Source organism: Cetorhinus maximus, chromosome 1 (assembly GCF_964194155.1).
Source record: "Cetorhinus maximus chromosome 1, sCetMax3.hap1.1, whole genome shotgun sequence".
Classification (NCBI taxonomy): domain Eukaryota; kingdom Metazoa; phylum Chordata; class Chondrichthyes; order Lamniformes; family Cetorhinidae; genus Cetorhinus; species Cetorhinus maximus.
In genome coordinates this window covers 238048768-238069406 of record NC_135879.1, presented here as the reverse complement: position 1 = coordinate 238069406, position 20639 = coordinate 238048768, and the positions used below count along the sequence as shown (strand labels likewise).

Here is a 20639-nt window from a genome sequence, read left to right as displayed (position 1 = left end):
TGGTAGCCCATGGTAATGTTACTTGACTAGCAGCCTGGGCTAAGGCCCTGATAGTATAAATTCAAATCCCACCATGGTAGCTAAGGGGGGTTTCAATTAATTAATACAAATCTGAAATTTAATAAAAAACTAGCTCTTTAATAATGAATGTGAATTGTGTGTTTTAAAAAAAAATCCATCAGGTTCAATAATAATCTTCAGGGAAGGAAATCCACTGGCCTACATGTGACTCAAGACCTACAGCAATTTTTGGTGACTCTTAACTACCTAGCAAGCTAGCAAGCACTACCAGGAAAAGAAAGCACTGTGGGTGTACCGATACCACATGGGCTACAGTGGTTTAAGAAGGCAGCTCACCATCACCTTCTCAAGGGCAATTAGGGATGGGGCAACTAATGTTGGCCTAGCCAGCAACGCACACATCCCATGAATAAATAAAACAAATTCCACTTTCTGGCCCCATCCCCAAACACCTTGATTCCCTTAAGATGAATTAAGTACTGGAAGGTGAATTTTTGCTATGGTTAAGTAGCAAAGACAGAGGCCATTTTCTGCACAGCAAGATTCCAAAAACTAGCAATTGAACGAACGGCCAGTACTTCTGCTTTTTTTGTGCCATTGGCTGAGGAAAGAACGCTGGTCAGGATAGAAGGGGAACTCCCTTTCTGGTATGCAAATAGTGTGAACTGGCAGATAAAGCCTTGGTTTAGCATCTAACCCCAAAGACAGCACCTCTGACAGATCTGCACTCCTTCAGCAATAAACCACAAAATGGGACAAGAGTTAGTTTGTAAAATGAAGGCAAAAAGGAAGAAGAATGTGTATCAGCAAAAGGCATCCTCCTGCCACATTATTCCAGAATCAGATTACTTCAACTCTTAAACCACAAACAACAAACCTCCTTCCAGTAACATGTAAAAAGACCACTGAACCATATTGAACATGGCCCCCTGAAGAGTCTAAGAAATTGCCTGTTAGATTCCTGTCTACAGACCAACAAGATCAGGTTTTGCAGCGTTAAGTTTACAATTTAGCAAACACCATTTTGTACATCTTGGTTCATTATGTTTGGTCCCTGTTTATCCCTGATAAGATCAGAATCTGCAGCGAGCATGGGATATCAAACAAAGTGCGATAAGGTGAAGCGTTTTGCACACTTGCACTCAAAGCGGACAAGCCAGCTGGACGGACTCAAGGGGCCGAATGGCTGACTTCTGCTCCTATTTCTCACACTCTTGTGACTCCTCTTCCCTCTCCAGTTGGTGCTCTGAGCCTGTTGAGTCTGACACTAACGGGAGCCAGTGTGCGTGTGGCCAGCTGGACAGAACGGTTAAGGTGCTGAGGGGCAAATTTCATCAGCATTCAGAGAAGAGCTTGCATTTTTATAGCGCCTGTCACAACCTCAGGATGTCCCACAGTGTTTTACAGCCAATAGAGCGCTTCTGAAGTGTAGCCTTTCCTGTAACGTGGGAAATGCGGCAAGCCAATTTGTGCACAGCAAGCTCCCACAAACAGTAGTGTGATAATGGCTAGATAATTTGTTCTGGTGGTGTTGGGTGGATGGATAAGTGTTGCTCGAGGGCGCCAGGGGGAACTCTCCTGTTCTTTTTCAAAATAGTATAATGGGCTCTTTGTCGCCCACCTGAGGGGGCAGACAGAGCCTCCATTTAAAGTCTTACCTGAAAGACAGCACCTCTGACAGTGCAGCGCTCCCTCAGCAATGCATATTAGTGTTAGCCTGGATGTTGTGCTGAAGTCTCTGGAGTGGAACTTAAACCCACAACCTTCTGACTCTGAGACAATACCCACTGAACCACATGTTGACATATATCATAACAGCAGATAAATGGGAGAACCTCTGCAAAAACTCACCTGCATTGCATCTTGCCATACTGTGTTCCATAGTGAATTTGGCAAATGGCTGCCAATTTTGTTTTTTATTCAACTCCCCCTGTCTTTTTGACAAAGGGCCATGGAGCTGAATGGTGCCGCCTGTTACATCAAGCACAGGGAAGCTGGGGCCTCGACAGCGAGTAAAACACTCTGGTCGGAATGTTCTGAGACCCTGGGAAAAATCCCGTACGGTGAAGGGCGCATCATCCGGAATTTTCCGACAAGCCACAGGATAGACCTGGACGGTCGGATGGAGGGTCTTCAGAAGGTTCCAGCCCTTCGTCCTTCACTAAAGGGTTGGGTGTGGAAGATGGTTTCTGGCCAGAAGAAGAGGAGGAAAGAGAGAGAAAGAGGGAGAGAGAAAGAGAGAGAGAGAGAGAGAGAGAGAGAGAGGGGGAGTTCACGTGACATAATTAGGGCGCTTCTAATAACCTTTAAACAATCAGTCACCACACTTTCTGTAGGAACAGAATGCCCGAGGAACAGTGCACTGACTGGTATACTGCAGTCTGTGACAAAGACCACCACAACTAGGTGGGCTCGAAGGGCCTAAAGCGATCAATCCTTCGCTGAATCAACATGATCCTCTCTCTGTCCCCCGTCGAGCACTTGTCTCTCGATTTCTCTTCATGACCAGTCTTGGCATCGACTGGGATTGATTCCGATTCTAAAACAGTCCTCGGTTTTTTTTTTATACACTGTGTCACTGTTGTCTATTTTAAGAATGTCTTCTTTCATCTCCAAGAGTTCCACCGTGAAGTTTCTCTCTTTCCCTCCAGGAAGAAAGAAAAAAAATTGAGGATAAGGAATACCGTCCTTCATTCGGGTCATTAGAGGTGTTGATAGCCCACCGACATCGGCCCGACTTGAGTGAAGGGATGTTGGGGGTAAGGGGGGGGGGGGGGGAGATGTGGAAGGGGGTTGTTTGGGGGCTGAGAGGGGATGGGGAATGGGTGGGCGGGGGGGGGGGAAGGGAATGGGAGGGAGAGTTCGCTGTCTGTCTCCTGCACATTGTTAAACTCATGGACAGCTGCTCAGAGTATTTCACTTGCTTCAAAATAAAAAGCCTAAGAGTCCACGGATAAAATGTTGTCACTGCATGAAACGTCTCAAATTTGGGGGAGGGGGTAGACAAAAAAGAAGGGTGACGTCGGGCCTCGTCTCCGGCTTGGCCCAACCGTTGACTTGCGGTAGCTGTTTTTGCCTTTGTGCTGCACGAATCTCCTCTTCTACATCGGGGGGACTATCAGGCCAGACATGGCTTGAGAAAGGAAGGAAAGGAGAAACAGAAAACACATTTTAGAACGGTCCTCTTCTCCACCAGCTACGTTTACTGTCTGAAGGGTAATGCGAGCGAAGGGGGCTGGGTATGGAGTCTACCTGCCCTTCACCTGCTCCATAGGCCTCTGCGTGTTGACTTCAATCCAAGGTTTATTCCTGTTTTATCCCAGTTTCCAGACAATAAAGCTTTAATCCTCAGGGTGTTCCCTTTAGTCTGGGCTTGGTTATTAATGAGCTAAAGTTTCCAACCCTTCAGGATTGCCCTGAAAAGTCCAGGAATTAAATATTAATCACCAGGACACTGATGCAAGCAAAAAAGAAATGATAGGGGCTGTTATCTTTCTACACCTTCATGAAAAAGCAACTCATTTTCAAACACTTAACTCTCTCTTATCACATGTCCATTTACCTCTTGTTCGTGTCTATCTATATTTCATCTGATATCTATTAATATTTGCTCAACTTTCTTGTATCTCCTCCAATCCACATGACATTAATATTCAACAGTCCTCCTATGCCTACTCATGGCCTGGAGCCTTATTTGGTCCTCCTACCTTTCACATATGCCTTGTTCATTACAAAGTGGGGAGATGGTGGCGTGGTGGTAATGTCAATAGCCTAGTGGGTACAAGTTAATTCTCTGTGGGACTGGGTTCAAATCCCACCATAACAGCTGGTGGAATTTCAAACCAATCAATAAAATCTGGAATTAAAAGTTAGTTTGGAATGTGAAGCTGACATTGTTTTTCATTAAAACCCCATCTGGTTCACTAATGCCCTTTAGGGATGGAAATCTGCCATCCTTACCTGGTCTGGCCTACATGTGACTCCAGGCACACAACCATGTGATTGACTTTAAGCTGCCCTCTGATATGGCCTAGCAAGCCGCTCAGTTCAAGGGCAATTATGAATGGGCAACAAATGCTGGCCTTGCCAGCGATGCCCACATCCCATGAAAGAATAACAAAAAAAAACAAGTCAATTTTTCCTGTAAGTGGTGGTGGTGTGTTACAGTTCACTGAGGGAGTTCGAGTTACTGTGGCAACATGCATTTTTACATACATGTTGTAGTTTGGAACTATGGATAGTTGAGACTCCAAAATTCTTTCCATCACATGGATGATGGATCACCCATCACATGGCTGACCAGGAATTTCTCCTGCTCTTACCACCTGCCATTAGTTGATACTCAGCCTTTTTGGCTGTGTTATGAACACATCAACCTTGGCATCAAGTCCTGGAGTAGAACTTGATCCTGGAGCTTCTGGCTTGGAGGCAGGGACACTACCCACTGCACCATAAGGTCTTCCTTCATCCATGTAACCTTGGCCTATTAGCTAGTTATAAAAATGTTAGCGTTGGGCAATGTTTGACAGACATCAGATAATGAAGAGTCTATTTGTTTTCCAAGGGAGTGGAAAGATGGGGTTATCATGACAATGGGCATGTTAAGGGATCAATGGCAGGAGTGTATGGGTGAAGCACTTGGTGGGAGGAGTTGGCAACTCTTACCTTCCATTCCCTCCCTCTCTCCCCTCCCCTACAACAGTCAGGATGACCAATTCCCAGCAAAAAGATTGTGGGATACTTTTGGCATTGCCTTGAACCTGAAATGGAGAGGGAGGAGGGTGGGCGGTGGGGGGGGGGGGTGTGGGGTGGGGTGGGGGGGTGGGGGGGGGGGGGAGCGTTGGGTAGGGTGGTGCTGTCAGGGCTGTGAGAGCAGGGGGGGTTGCAAGAGCTTTTCAGGCCAGAGATAAAACCGAGGGGCAGAGCGCAATGCACATGCGCATGTGGAAAGCGCAAATATCGCAAACATGGGCAATGCGGCATCCTGGCCTCCAGCAACTGGGCACGTGGGACAACCGCCCCAATTATGGGATGATCCCATTAAATCCGGGATGATTGGTCACCCTGGAAATAGCAGATGTGTACAACATCAGCTCATGGAGATATTCTCATGGCATTAAACAGCAATCCTGTAAAACTAGACAAAATTGCTTAAAGCTGATTGATTAAGCTAACCTTTGCACAAAGCTCTGATGACTACAGTAATGAATCACAGAGATGTGCCCCCTATAGTCCCATCAAATATTTTGGATTCCCAGCAACGTTCACATATCATGAAATAATATAAAAAATGGCAGGAAGAAAACAGAAAAGTCTGATTAACTCAGGTAATGTCAAAACGTTGAGTTAAAAAACTGTAATAAAGGAGTCTCATCTCTGGCACAAAGAGCCAAGGCCAAGGTTACATTGGTGAATAGTAGGCTTATTAAAGAACAGGGTGTATCTGAAGGATAGGGGGCTCAAATAAGGTGACGGGCCATGATCATGGATAGGAGAGTCCTTGAATATTAATTTTGTGGGGGTTGGGAGGGGATACAAGAAAGTTGAGAAAATATTAATGGATGCCAGGCGAAAGATAGATAGACAAGTACAAGTGGTAAATGGACATGTGATATGAGAGAGTCTGAAATTTGCTTTCAATGAGAAGATGGGTGAACATAGTGAAGGTACTGGCGGGGATTGTGCTCATTTGCTGTTTAATTTCTTTTCTGTCTTCAATGTTTCCCTCTCCTGTGAGTGCTGGCATTTGCACTTTAAGGCACAGTATGGGAGTGAGGGGAGAGGAGCGTCAGTAGGTGGTCTCACTGAATCACCATTGGGAGTAGAACCCCTGGCGGGCTTATTTTCCATACATGGTTTAGCAGCCCCAGCAGCCCAATAACGACAAAACAAAACCAGTGCCCACGTGAGGTTAGTAAATTCAACACCCAGGGAATTAACCTGGGACCACCCTGCTCTGTGTCTCTTCATATCACGCCGTTTGGGACACTTCCCCAAAGAAGCCTCGGGGAGTGACAGTAATACTCACCCATTGCAGGTACGCGATTGGCAATTGGTATCCTACAATGTTGTGCCAAAACCAGGGTTCCATGCAACCCCTTTGTCCCATTATTAGCTCCACTTTGAGCTATTGCTGGATCATGCAATACCCCACTATCTTAGTGAAAAACAATGACTGCCTTAAAATCAAGCTACACCTCAGAACCAGAAGTGCAAAAGTGAGGCATTTTGGTAGGAAGAATGAGAAGAGGAGCAATGAACTAACAGGTACAATATTAATGAGGATGCAGGGATAGAGAAACCAGGGGATGTATGTGCACAAATTATTGAAGGCGGTGAAACAACTGGAGGAGGCTATTAAAAAACATGTTTTACCCTTGTTTTTTTAATAGAGAATAGAGTATAAAAGAAGTTAAGGCGCCTTTCTACATCACCGGTTAGGCCTCAGCTAAGAGTGTTGTGTTCAATCTGGGCACCACACTTGAGAAAGATATTAGAGGGCAGATTTACCAGAGTGGTGCCAGAAATGAGGGATTTAAGCTATGTGGAAAGACTGGAGAAGCTGAGGCTGCTCTCATTAGAGCGGAGAAGGTTAAGGATGGAGGTATTCAAAATGATGAATGGCTTCGATAGAGTAAATAAGGAGAAACTGTTTCCACTGACAGGAGGATCAGTAACAAGAGAAAACAGGTTTAAAATAATTGGCAAAAGAACCAGAGGGGAGATGTGGAGAATTTTTTGTTTAAACAGAGACATTTGTTATCTTGAATCCATTGCTTAATAAGGAAGGAAATCTGCCAACCTGGTAGATGCGGCCTCCATATGTGACTCCAATCTTGTACTACTGGATTGGACCTTAATGACCTCTATAGGAAAGCCACCCAGTTGCAATTGCTACTAGAACATCCTCACCAGCTTCTCAGGGCAGGAAGCATCAGGCAGTAATTGTGGCCTTGCCAATGTTGCCAACATCATGTGCAGCGTGTTTGTGAAAAACGCTGCATGGTTTAATTGGATCGAAGAGCCTGCTCTGTGGTGTATCACCTCAACAGACACGTTGTCAAAGCTTTTTGTCTCATATTCGTCAGGACAAGCGCAAGAATGCCAAATTTCAAATGATCACAACAATCTGTACTGCAGGGAAAAAAGGGTGCTGATTGGTTGGCGAGTCCACTCTCATTGGCTGAGGAGTTGCCATGGAGAAAATATAAATTATTGTGATTGCTCGCAATTTGATACTCTTGCATTTGTGAGTGTGAGACGAGAAGCTTCAACAACATGTCTCTCCTTTTTAGCAATATTTTCAAGCTCCATTCAGCGGCTGTCTGTGGTAATTCTGTCTTTGTAATGGCCCCGATGGCCTGCTGACACTCCCTCTTCAGGCTAATAGGTAACGTCCTGGGTGAGGCCGTGAAGAATTGCTGGCACTTTAGGAGTCCAAGCAAGAGTCAGCACTTTCAAAAGCAGAGAGGAATAAACCAAAACCAAGAGTAATCAGGGGGTGTGGTGAGGTGAGGTGAAGTGAGGTGGTGGGGGGGGAGGGGGGGGGGAGGGGGGAGGGGGCGTTGTTGCAGGAGGCAGGTTCCATTTAGGCAGGATCTTAAATTGAGCCCCCAAAAAAAGCCCTTTGCTTTTCAACAACTCCAACAGCCTCAAGGATGCGAGCTGGATCACATCTTTTTGTGAGACTGCTTTACTACATTCCTTGCAAAAATCCTACATAGTAATAACTCCTCCCGTGCTTTGTGTAGCCATTCGCCAAGTGACCCACCTACATTGAGCAGGTTGAGCCATTCTTGCCCATAATCCTAATGGGAACATCTCCACTACAGGGCTCAAGTGCGGCCTACTAACCCACAAGCTGACCTCAGACCTTTCACGCCCAGAACTTTGGTTCCCCCCTCTCCCTCGCCTTGTGGTTTTACTTGCTTGAAGTAATTAACTGCCGACAAAAAAAAAAGAGGAAAACGCCCTTTAAGTGTAAAGTTAAAATAAAGAAGAAATACCGTTGAATGTGGCAGCTTTAGCTCACCTTGCAGGTTGTTCCCATTGGAGCCGGTGCAGGTAGGGGGCGGAGAGGCCTGAGGCCTAACGACAGGGGCAAAGGCGCTCTTCTGTTTCACTGCAGAGATCATATTGACAGGAGAGAATGAGAAAATGCCTGGGGTAGTGTTACCATTGGAAGAGAGGGTGATGGAGGATGCCGTCAAAGGAGGGCTGGACGGCACGACTGAAACAGAAGACAGATACGAAGGGAATACACGTTAGCATTCATAGCGGTTAAGGGAAGTTAAGCTACAGATTGCCTCAGGTGACTGTAAGCGAAATCTATCCAAAGTTACTCTCCTCTCTGTCCCACACTCCCTTCTCCTCTCATCTAACCCTCTATTTCATCCAGTTGGAGTGCTGTGATCAGTTCTGGGAGGGCTTTATTCAGGAAGGAGAAAAGTTGACCTTGGAGAGGGGGCAGTAGCGCAGGTCCACCAGAACAAGATTGGGGACTCTAAAAGAGTTACTTTATAAGGACAGGTTGCATAAACTCAGTTTACATTCTCATGGGTTTAGAAGATTGAGGGGTGGTCTAGTCGAGGCGTTTTAAAATGTTTAAAGGATTCATTTGGGTAGATGAAGAGAAACTTGCTGCAGGTGGAAACGAGAATGAGAGAACAACATTTTAAAATGAGTGTTAGGCCATTTGGGGGAGAAATCAGGAAGCACTTATTTGCATAAAGGGTATTGGAAATTGGAACTCAGTCCTCCAAAAACACTGCTGATGCTGGGGGTGAAATTGGAGTTTTCAAGACTGAGATTGATAAACTTTTGTCAGGCAATGGTGTGTGGGGGTATGGAACCAAAGGTTAGAGTTAGAGTTAGGGTTGTGGTTGAGGAGCAGGTTTTGGGGGGCTGAATGGCCCCTTTCTGTACTTAATGTTCCACACTTACTAGCACCACCCACCTTTCCCCTCCCCAGTGCATCGCCAGTACTTGCATGTGAACTTAACAAGAGTCAGCGGCAATTCGGCCACGGAGATGTCAAACCTGAAGCCAGTTCCATAGTCACCCAAACTGCACCCTTTTAGGGTTGGAGGGGCGGGGGTGCGGGGTGGTGAGGGTGGTACAACCAGGCCTGGAGACTTTTGGATGGCCAAGTCAGCCACAGCCCAGCTTCGAATAGAACGGGGGCTCTGGGTCCTTCCTTGTCCCTGGACGTGTGGTACATTTTTGAGCCACCCACTAACTAAGCAAGATTCTACCATTTTGCCATGGGTGTAGCTGACACAAAGTTCGAAGACGCAGTAAACTATGTGGAGGGAGTGGAGTGTTGCAAAGAGACATGGTCAGACGAATTGAGTGGACAAAACTCTGGCAGAAAGAGTTCAATGTTGATCGATGGTTTACAAATGGGGATGAGGTACAGATTGGATATGAACTAGCAGCATGGCAGAACAGGCTTGAAGGGCTGAATGGCCTACTCCTGCTCCTATGTTTCATGGTCCTCAGTCAATTCCTTACCTGTAATTTCACTTAATCCCACTGTCTTTAAATTTTACTGACAAAAGTCATATATTATGCAGGATTCTCTTATTATAACAGTGATTTACTTCTGTAAGTGCATCATTGATTGTAAAGCTTAAACTTGGGTTTAGTTTGAAACATTATGAAATCTGGAATGAGAAAATGTCATTCAGCCCATCAAAACCCCTCCATCCATAATGCATAAGTTCATTAATCTAGTATAAAAACAAAATAATGCAGATGCTGGGGATCTGAAATAAAAAGAACAGAAAATGCTGGAAAAACTCAGCAGGTCTGGCAGCATCTGCGGAGAGGGAAACAGGGTTAATGTTTTGAGTCCAGTATGACTCTTCTTCGGAGTTCTGAAGAAGTCATTTTGGGCTTGAAATGTTAACTCTGTTTCCCTCTCCACAGACTCTGCCGGACCTGCTGAGTTTTTCCCCAGCACTTTCTGTCTTTATTACAGTACATTAATCTGGCATGGGTTTGTTTAGTTAAGACACAGTTCTACTTTTTAGAATTAACTCAGTTTCTTAGTGTTTGCAATTTTGGACATTATCATAGAATGATTCGGGGCAGAAGGAGACCATTTGGCCCATTACGTCTTCTCCTTGAAAAAAACTATCCAATTAGTCCACTCTCTTTGCTCTTTGCCCATAGCTCAGTGTTTCTCTTCTTTCTCAAGTATTTGTCTATTCTCTCCTGAAAGTTACTACTGAATTCACCGCCATGCATTTCAGATGACAACAATTCATGGCTTAAAAGATTTTCATCTCCTCTTGCCATTTTTCTTAAATCTATATCCTACAATCTCTCCTTCCTGTGGAGCTAGCTTCTCCTTATTTATTCTATCAAAACCCTTCATATATTGGAACCCCTCTATTAAATCTCCCCTTGACCTTCTCTGCTCTAAGGAGAACAATCCCAGCTTCTCCAGTCCCTCTGCATAACTGAACTCCCCCACCCCAGAACAGTCAATCTCATCTGCACCCTCTCCAAGACCTTGACTGCATTGCAAAGTTTGGTGCCCAGAATTCGACACAATACTCCAGCTGCTGCCTAACCAGTGATTAATAAGGGGTTAGGATAACTCCCTTGCTTTTGTGCTCTATCCCTTGCCTAATAAAGCCAAGGATCCTGTACACTTGTATTAGGAGTCTTATTGACTTGTCCTGTCATTATCTCTGCCATATACTGGTGTACCTGGTCTAACCTGCAGATATGATGGGGAAATGCATCCATGATTAAGTTTGGTTAGATTTATCACTTTTCTATGAATTTCCCTTGAGAGGTCATTCAAACAGCAGATAAAATGGGTGAAAAGCTCTTGTTTGGTATTAACGCAGCCTTGGGTTGCACCGAGTCATACAGATCAGGACAGTCCCGAGGTTAGATCCCCACTTCCTCCTGAGTTAGTTGAGCTTAGCCAAGGTCAGCATTGTCATGATGTGGCTGCGATGCCCTGGGCTAACTAGAGGGTGGAAAATAGCATCAAGGCTTCCCTCTCCCCCGCATGACTGCGGCAGAGTGACTGGCACCGGTTGGTAAAGGTCCACCTGTGAGGAGGTTAGGGCAGGGATGGGCAGAGATGCTCTGCACAGCTGAATAGCGTGCCAACGCTCCAACCTGGTTTTGCTTTGGCTTTGGTTGTGCTGGCATCACAGACTAACATCTGTTATCCCCTGATTGGCGCTCTTACAAATGGATCACTGTAACGGCAATAGCACGAATCTCGGTACGAGGGCTCCAGAATGGTATGAGAATGACCACTGACTGGACCCAGGTTCCTGAGGTCCATCAGGTGGAATGGTTCCCATCTCCACTCCCCAGTAATGAGCTAGTGCCCTCAGGAAAGAAGGGGAAGCAAACTGTGGTCAAAAATACACAAGATGCAATTCACAAGGTTTGCACCAAGCTACCTGAGACCCAGTTCAGTTCTACACCCCAGGATCCATGTGTCCCCGCCTTCCCGATAAAGGAGTGTGAGGGTTGGAGGGAAGGGACAAAGCGGAAGGAAAGGGAAGGATTGAGCAGCGGGGAAATCATGAAGAATAAAAACCACAACAAAAACAGCGCCACATGGATTAAAATGGTTGCTGTGCATTGGCACAGACTGTAAGCACTCCCATAATTAGCACCACACGGTCAATAATGGGGTGAGAAAGGGGACTTTTGACATCGGATGAAAGCGTGAATTGGATCAAGCGTGTGCCAAGTGTCTCATTCCTGATTTCTACTTTTCGGGAGAGAGGGACATTTGATGGGCACCCCATCCGATATCACCCGTCTCACATCATCACCTCCTAGTTAAAAAATTTACTTCCCTGTCCTCCTCCCCCAATCCCTTTTTAAGTCAGGAAAGGACGCTAATTTGGTCTGCGGTCCTCGAAGGTCAGTGGCAGAGCTTTGCCCAACTTACTGGCATAAGGAGAGTTGGCAGTCGAACCGTTCAGGAAGCTCGGAGAGCCTGGTATTCCCAGATTGGTCATCCCGGTGTTCCCGTATCCGTTCATGCTGCTGGTGTTGTAGCTGGACTGTTGTGGGGTTGAGCTGGTCACGTAGCCCCGGGGGGAGACGCTGTTGGTATTGCGGGAGTAACCTGCACCGGGAAAGACATAGAAACATAGAATCTACAGGAGAGAAGGAGGCCATTCGGCCCATTGTGTCAGTGCCGGCCGAAAATGATCTGTCCAGCCTAATCCCACCCTTGGCCTTGTAGGTTACGGTACCTCAAGGGCATATCTAATTATTCTGTAAATGCAATCAGGGCTTCTGCCTCAAACACCCTTTCAGACAGTGAGTTCCAAACCCACACCACCCACTGGGTGTAAAAAACTACCCTCAACTCTCCCTAATATTTCAACCAATAACTTCAAATCTACGTCACCTGCTGAATGACCTCTCTGTTCACAGAAATTGCTGCTTCTTATCCACTCTAACTAGGCCCCGCATAATTTTCTTTGCCTCAATTAAATTTTTCCTCAGCTTCCTCTGTTCCAGAGAAAACAACCCAACCCATTCAATCTTTCCTCATCGCTAAAATTCTCCCATTCCTGGTAGCATCATTGTAAAGTTTATCAGTACCCTCTCTAGTGCAATCACATCCTTCCTGTACTGTGGTGACTATAACTACACAGTACACTAGCTGTGATCTAACTAGCGTTTTATACAGTCCTAGCATAACCTCCCAGCTCTTATCCTCCAGGCCTCAGCTAATAAAGGAAATGAAAAATGCAGGTCTCATTCCAATACCATGCATAGTGAACAGACAGCGTTAAGGGGTCACCAATAATGCTATCAAATAACACTTGCTTAGCAATAACCTGCTCGTTGACGCTCACTTTGAATTCCGCCAGGGCCACTCAGTCCCTGACCTCATTACAGCCTTGGTTCAAACATGGACAAAAGAGCTGAACACCAGAGGTAAGGTGAGATTGACTGCCCTTGACATCAAGGCCACAGTTGACTGAGTGTGGCATCAGGGAGCCCCAGCAAAACTGGAGTCATACCTCGCACAAAGGAAGATAGTTATGGTTGTTGGAGGTCACTACAGGAGTTCCTCAGGGTAGTGTTCTAGGCTTAACCATCTTCAGCTGCTTCATCAATGACCATCCTTTCATCATAAGGTCAGAAGTGGGGTTGTTTGCTGATGATTGCACAACGTTCAGCATCATTTGCAGCTCCACAGATACTGAAGCAGTCCATATCCAAATGCAGCAAGACCTGGACAATATCCAGGCTTGGGCTGACAAGTGGCAAGTAACATTCACTCCACACAAGTGCCAGGCAATGACCATCTCCAACAAGAGGGAATTTAACCATCACCCCTTGATGTTCAATGGCATTACCATCGCTGAATCCCCTACAATTAACATCCTGGGGATTACCATTGACCAGAAACTGAACTAGACGAGCCATATAAATACTGTGGCTACAAGAGCAGGTCAGAGGCTAGGAATCCTACAGTGAGTTACTCACCTCCTGACTCCCCAAAGCCTGTCTCCCATCTGCAAGGCACAAGTCAGGAGTTTGATGGAATCCTCTCCGCTTGCCTGGATGAGTACAGCTCCTACAAAACTCAAGAAGCTTGACACCATCGAGGACAAAGCAGCCCTCTTGATTAGCACCACATCCACAAACATTTGCTCCCCCCACCACCGATGCACAGTAACAGCAGTGTGTACCATCTACAAGATGCACTGCAGGAACTCACCAAGCCTCCTTATTCAGCACCTGTCAAATCCACGACCACCACCATCTCGAAGAAAAGGGCAGCAGACACATGGGAACACCACCACCTGGGAGTTCCTTTCCAAGCCACTCACCATTCTGAATTGGAAATGTATCGCTGTTCCTTGGGTCAAAATCCTGGAACTCTGTCATGACTTGACGGAGTGCACAGGTTTCAACAAGAAACAGATAAACTTCATTACAGAGAGCTTTTCAGGAGCTACATGCTTGATCAGGACTCTCGTCAGGAGGCCCTGCCCCCGGATTGCCAGCGCTTAGGGCTCTCTGGTTGGAGCCTTAACAGAACATCATTTGATCCCTTTAGTTTTTCTCAATTTCTATTGACAGGGAAACATTTGATATATATATATACGCAATTTCAGGTGATTAAAGAGCAAGTCTCTGAGGTGCTCTCCTTATACGGCGAGAGCGGCGTAGCTCTACCAATTGATGCTCCTCAACAGGATCGACAGGATCTGGAACTGCAGCATGACACACATCATCGGAACAGTTCAGGATTTGGCAGCTTACTGTGACATTGGGCATATCTATTCTAGGTCAATCAGTCACCTCAGGAATTGACTGTTCGACGTTAATCACAGGCGGAATAGTTGATTGTTGGAATGTCTCTCTTGCACGAATATGATCTACGTGCTTACAGATGATTCTACCTTCCACTTGTACTTGGAAAGATAATGGATCAGCCCCTGAGACAATGGTTCCAGGAGCTCAACAGGATTCACTGCTGAGATTTCACACAAATACCGTGTCACCTACAGTGAATGTACGAGTTTTGCTGTGAATATCATGATTCAATTTTTGATTGCTCTGATTATGCTCTACCTTCCCCTCTAAATGTGGAAACACCAGGTGTAGGTAGGCGGTGGTTCAACAATAATTCAGACAGTGTTGAGCCCGTAGTCGAATGTGGTCTTGTATGATAACTGAAAAGTTGAGATTCCAGAGTGCCTTCTGATAGCTTTTTCATACGAGACTTAAAAGTTTGTGCTGTCCTTTTGGCTAGATGATTTGATGAGGTATGGTAAGGGGCTGTTTTAATATGTCTGCTTCCATTCAGGTCCATAAATTTCTGAAACTTTGTGCTGGTAAAATCAGTGCCATTACCTGAAACTGCAATTTCAGGTAGGCCATGAATGCTGAAACTGTGACGTAGCTTCTCGATAGTTGCGCTCGATTTTTGGCGAGTTGACTTCATATACATTCAATCCATTTGGAATGTGCATCTACAATTAACAAGGACATGGTACCTAAGAATGGTCCTATGCACTCGATATGTAATTGAACCCAGGGTCGACCAGGCCACTCCCACGATGCAGGGGACCCAGAGAAGGCAACTTTTGTTGTTGTTGACAGTGTTCTTGACCAAGCTTTCAATATCTCCATCAATGCCTGGCCACCAGACATAGCTTCGCGCAAGCATTTTCATTTTTGATATGCCCGGATGGGCACTATGGAGTTCTGTCAAGAGTGGCTCTCTGCCTGGTGGTGGGACCACCACTCTTGACCCCTACAATAAAATAGTCTTGGTGCTCAATTCCACCTGTCTGACAGGGGATGGTCTCAGTTCTTCAGATACAGGTAAGTTTGGCCATCCTTTTAAAACAAAGTCTCTGACTTTTGATAATGTTGGATCTCTGTCTGTCCAATTTCTAATTTGTTTCACACACACGGGTGAAGAATTTAAGAAGTTCAATAATAGCGCTAATTCCTGTGGAACAGGAGTGTGCACAATACTGTCTGGCAATAGGAGACGGCTGAGTGCATCTGCTTTTGCAATGTGTAGGCAGGACGGTACATGAAAGTATATTTATATGTAGATAATGTCCGAGTCCATCGTTATATCCTTGCTGATGCTATTGGCGGGATGGCCTTGTCCTCACTGAATAAACCTATTAACGGCTTATGGTCCGATACACTGATGAAATGGTGACCACGCAGGTACTGGTAATTTTTTCACCCCGAATACCACCGATAAACCTTCCTTTTCCAGCTGGGAATAGTTGGCTGTGGAAAGGGTTCTCGAGAAATAGCCAATGGGCCTTTCAGGCCCATTTTCCATTTTATGTGATAACACAGCTCCTACCCTGTAGGGGGAGGCATCGCATGTTAATGCCAGCTCTTTCGATGGGTCATAGTGTACCAATAGGCACAATGAATGCAACAATTCCTTTGTTTTCACGAAGGTTTCTTCCTGTTATGTCCCCCAAAGCTAACGGTATTTATTTTTTAGTAACGTGTGTAATGGTTTCAATACAGTTGATAGATTTGGTAAGAAGTAGCTACAGTAGTTGATCATGCCCAGGAAGGAAACATGGAAACATAGAAAAGAGAAGTAGGTGTAGGTCATTCAGCCCTTTGAGCCTGCTTCACCATTCAATATGATCATGGCAATCATATAGATAGATCACATGATCTATCTCAACGCCATACTCCCGCTCTCTCTCCATACCTCTTGATGCCTTTAGAGTTTAGAAATCCACCTATTTCCTTCTTAAATATATTCAGTCACTTGGCCTGAGTGAAGAAGTTTCTCCTGAACTCAGTCCTAAATGGCTTACCCTATATCCTGAGATTGTGACCCCTTACTCTAGAACCTCCCAGCCAGAGGAAACATCATCCCTGCGTCCAGTCTGTCCAACACTGTCAGAATTTTATATGTTTCAATGACATCCCCTCTCATTCTTCTAAACTTTGGTGAACACAGGCCTAGTCAGCCCAATCTCTCCTCATACGACAATCCAGGAATCAGTCTGGTGAACCTTAAATGCACTCCCTCTATGGCAAGTATATCCTTTCTTAGGAAAGGAGACCAAAACTGCACACAATACTCCAGGTGTGGTCTCACCAACACCCTACAACATCTGCAGTAAGGCATCCTTGCTCCTGTACTCAAGTCCTCTCGCAATGAAAGCCAACATAGCATTTGCCTTCTTAACTGCTTGCTGCACCTGCATGTTTGCTTTCAGTGACTGGAGTACAAGGACACCCAGGTCCCTTTGTACATCAATATTTCCCAATCTAACACCATTTAAATCATACTCTGCTCTTCTGTTTTTCCTGCCAAAGTGTATAACTTCACACTTATCCACGTTATAATGCATCTGACATGTATTTGCCCACTCACTCAACTTGTCTAAATAGCCCTGAAGCCTCTTAACATCCCCCTCACCGCTCACATTCCCACCAAGTTTTGTGTCATCAGCAAACTTAGAAATATTACATTTGGTTCCCTCATCCAAATCATTGATATATATTGTGAATAGCTGTGGCCCAAGCACTGATCCCTGCGGTGCCCCACTAGTCACCACCCTCCACCCAGAAAAAGACAGATTTATTCCTACTCTCTGTTTCCTGTCTGCTAACCAATTCTCGATTTATGCCTATATATTACCCCCAATCCCATGTGCTTTAATTTTGCACATTAACCTGTCATGTGGGACTTTATTAAAAGCTTTCTGAAATTCCAAATACACCACTGGTCTGCTTTATTTATCTTGCTAGTTACACCCTTATAAAACTCCAGTAGGTTTGTCAAACATGATTTCCTTTCCATAAATCCACGTTGACTTTGTCTAATCCCGTTGATATTCTCTAAGTGTCCTGTTATCACATACTTTATAACAGACTCTAAAATTTTTCCTACTACTGATGTTAGACTAACCGGTCTGTAATTCAAAAAGCTAAAAGCTACTGCGGATGCTGGAAATCCAAAACAAAAACAGAATTACCTGGAAAAACTCAGCAGGTCTGGCAGCATCGGCGGAGAAGAAATCAGTTAACGTTTCGAGCCTTCATGGCCCTTCGGCAGAACTGAAGCATAGTTAGGAGAAGGGAGAAATATAAACTGGTTTAAGGTGGGGGGGTGGGGGGGGGGGGGGGGTGGCGGGGGGGGAAGAGAGACGTTGAGGGTGGGGTGATTGTGGAGATAAGCAGTGATAGGAGCAGATAATCAAAAGATGTCACAGACAAAAGGGTCAAAGAGGTGTTGAAGGTGGTGATATTTGTCTAAGAAAAGTGCTAATTAAGAATGGAAGACAGGATATTCAAAGTACAGCTCTAGTGGGAGTGGGGTGGACAGACTAACAAGGTTTTAGTTTTAGATTTAAAAATAATGGAATCTGTAATTAACTGATTTCTCCCTCCCTCCTTTTTTAAATTCTGGGGTTACATTTGCCACCCTCCAATCTGCCGGGACTCTTCCAGAATCTACAGAGTTTTGGAAGATGACAACCAACGCATCCACAATTTCCATGACCGCCTCCTTTAGTGCCCTGGGATGTAGATTTATCAGCTTTTAGTCCCATTAATTTTTCCAGCACTGTTTTTTTAGTAATATTAATTTCCTTGAATTCCTGCTTCTCACTAGACCCTCAATTCCCTGGAATTTCTGGGAAGTTATTTGTGTCTTCCTCCCTGAAGACAGAACTAAAGTAGTTGCTTAACTGCTCTGCCATTTCCTTGTTCTTTATTATAAATTCTCCCATTCATGACTGTAAGAATTTTGGCTTCACTAATCTTTTTCTTTTTACATACTTATAGAAGCTTTTACAGTCATCTTTTATGTTCCTTGTAAGTTTACTCTCATACTCTATTTTTTCCCTCTTAATCAGTTTCTTGATCCTCCTTTGCTGAATTCTAAACTGCTCCCAATCCTCAGGCTTGCTACTTTTTCTAGCAACTTCATATGACTCATCTTTGGATCTAATACTATCCTTAATTTCTTTTGTTAGCCATGGTTGGGCCACTTTTCCTGTTGTGTTTTTGTGCCAGAAAGGAATGTATAACTGTTGCATTGCATACATTCATTCCTTAAATATTAGCCATTGCCTATCCACTGTCATGCCTTTTAATGAAGTTCCCCAATCTAGCTTAGCTAACTCACGCCTCATACCTTCATAGTTTTCTTTGTTTAGATTTAGGGCCCTAGTTTCGGATTGGGCTACTTCGCTTTCCAACCTAAGGAAGAATTCAATCATATTATGGTCACTGTTCCCTAAAGGACCCCGCACAATAAGACTACTAATTAACCCCTTCTCATTGCACAGAACCAAATCTAGGATAACCAGTTCCCTAGTTAGTTCCTCAACATACTGGTCGAAAAAATCATCTCATACACATTCCAGGAGTTCATCTGCCACAGTATTATTGCTAATTTGGCTTGCCCAGTCTATATGTAGATTAAAATCACCTATGATTACTGTAGCATTCTTGTTACATGCATCTCTTATTTCCTGTTTAATGCCATCTCCTACCTTACCACTACTCTTTGGAGGCCTATAGACAACTTCTGCTAATGTTTTCTGCCCCTTGTTTCTTCTTAACTCCACCCAGACTGATTCTACATCTAGATTTTCTGAGCCATTATCCTCTCTCATTACTGCACTGATTTCATCCTTAACTAACAATGCCACACCACCTCCTTTTCCTTCTTGGCTGTCCTTCCTAAATATTGAGTACCCTTGGATATTCAGTTCCCAGCCTTGGTCACCCTGCAGCCACGTCTCTGTAATCGCGATCAGGCCTTGAGTTCTGTTACATTTGATGGTGATGGCGCATCTTTTATTGCCTGAACTTTATTTTCTACTGGGTGCAGACCCATGGCAGCCTCCCTGTGACCTAGATAAGTCACTTCTGGTGCCTGAAATGTGTATTTTTCCTTCTTTAACTGTACGCTGACTTCCATGAACCTCCTTACATCTCCTCCAGGTTGGTTAAGTGTTCTTTCTGGGTTAACCTAATAATGCGGACATCATCTAGATATACAATTACTCGTGGGAATCCTTGCAAAAGGCTCTCCATTCTTCTCTGGAATATAGCGCAAGCTGACGAGACCCCGAAGGGTGGACAGGCGCACTGATAGAGACCCTTGTGTGTGTTAATGGTTACGTACTCCCTCAATATGCTATCGAGTTTTAGTTGCTGGTAAGCGTGCCTCATATCCAATTTTGTATAGGACTTGCCTCCAGCCAGTTTGGCATATAAGTCATCTATCCTTGGGATAAGGTACTTGTCTAGTTTGGCTGCCTTATTTATGGTCAATTTATAGTCTCCACAAATACATATGGTGCAGTTGGGCTTAACCACTGGAACTATGGGCACAGCCCATTCCGAGAATCGTACAGGTTGGATAATGCCCAGCTTTTCTAACTGGCACAGCTCCTCATCAACCTTTTCTTTCAATGCATAAGGCACAGGTCTTGCCTTAAGGAAGCGAGGTGTCCATAAGACCATAAGACATAGGAGCAGAAATTAGGCCATCCGGCCCATCGAGTCTGCTCCGCCATTCAATCATGGCTGATAAGTTTCTCAAACCCATTCTCTCGCCTTCTCCCCGTAACTTTTGATCCCCTTACCAATCAAGAACCTATCTATCTCGGTCTTAAATACACTCAATGACCTGGCCTCCACTAAAGAAGTTTCTCCTCATCTCTGTTCTAAAAGGTCTTCCCTTTACTCTGAGGCTGTGCCCTCGGGTCCTAGTCTCTCCTACTAATGGAAACATCTTCCCCACATCCGCTCTATCCAGGCCTTTCAGTATTCTGTAAGTTTCAATCAGATCCCCCCTCATCCTTCTAAACTCCATCGAGAATAGACCCAGAGTCCTCAAACGTTCCTCATATGTTAAGCCTTTCATTCCTGGGATCGTTCTCGTGAACCTCCTCTGGACCCTCTCAGGGCCAGCACATCCTTCCTGAGATACGGGGTCCAAAATTGCCCACAATATTCTAAATGTGGTCTGACCAGAGCCTTATAAAGCCTCAGCAGCACATCCCTGCTTTTATATTCTAGTCCTCTCGAAATAAATGCCAACATTGCATTTGCCTTCCTAACTACCGACTCAACCTGCAAGT

At 44.9% G+C, this 20639-nt stretch overlaps 1 protein-coding gene across 8 annotated transcripts in view; it reads right to left on the bottom strand.

Moving 5' to 3' along the window:
- LOC144688054 (transcription factor COE3-like) overlaps positions 1-20639 on the bottom strand; it is a 573849-nt gene that overhangs the window by 4948 nt on the left and 548262 nt on the right. For 2 of the 8 annotated variants that reach the window (XM_078554700.1, XM_078554701.1), the window contains exons 14-16: positions 11957-12136; positions 8054-8251; positions 2839-3154 (exon numbers count right to left, since the gene is read on the bottom strand). In XM_078554700.1, the coding sequence (XP_078410826.1) occupies positions 3123-3154; positions 8054-8251; positions 11957-12136 (410 nt within the window). In that variant the 3' untranslated portion in view covers positions 2839-3122. Of the gene's footprint in view, positions 1-2838; positions 3155-8053; positions 8252-11956; positions 12137-20639 lie in introns of those variants that run through there. The other 6 variants (XM_078554703.1, XM_078554705.1, XM_078554698.1 and 3 more) reach the window with 4 other exon arrangements.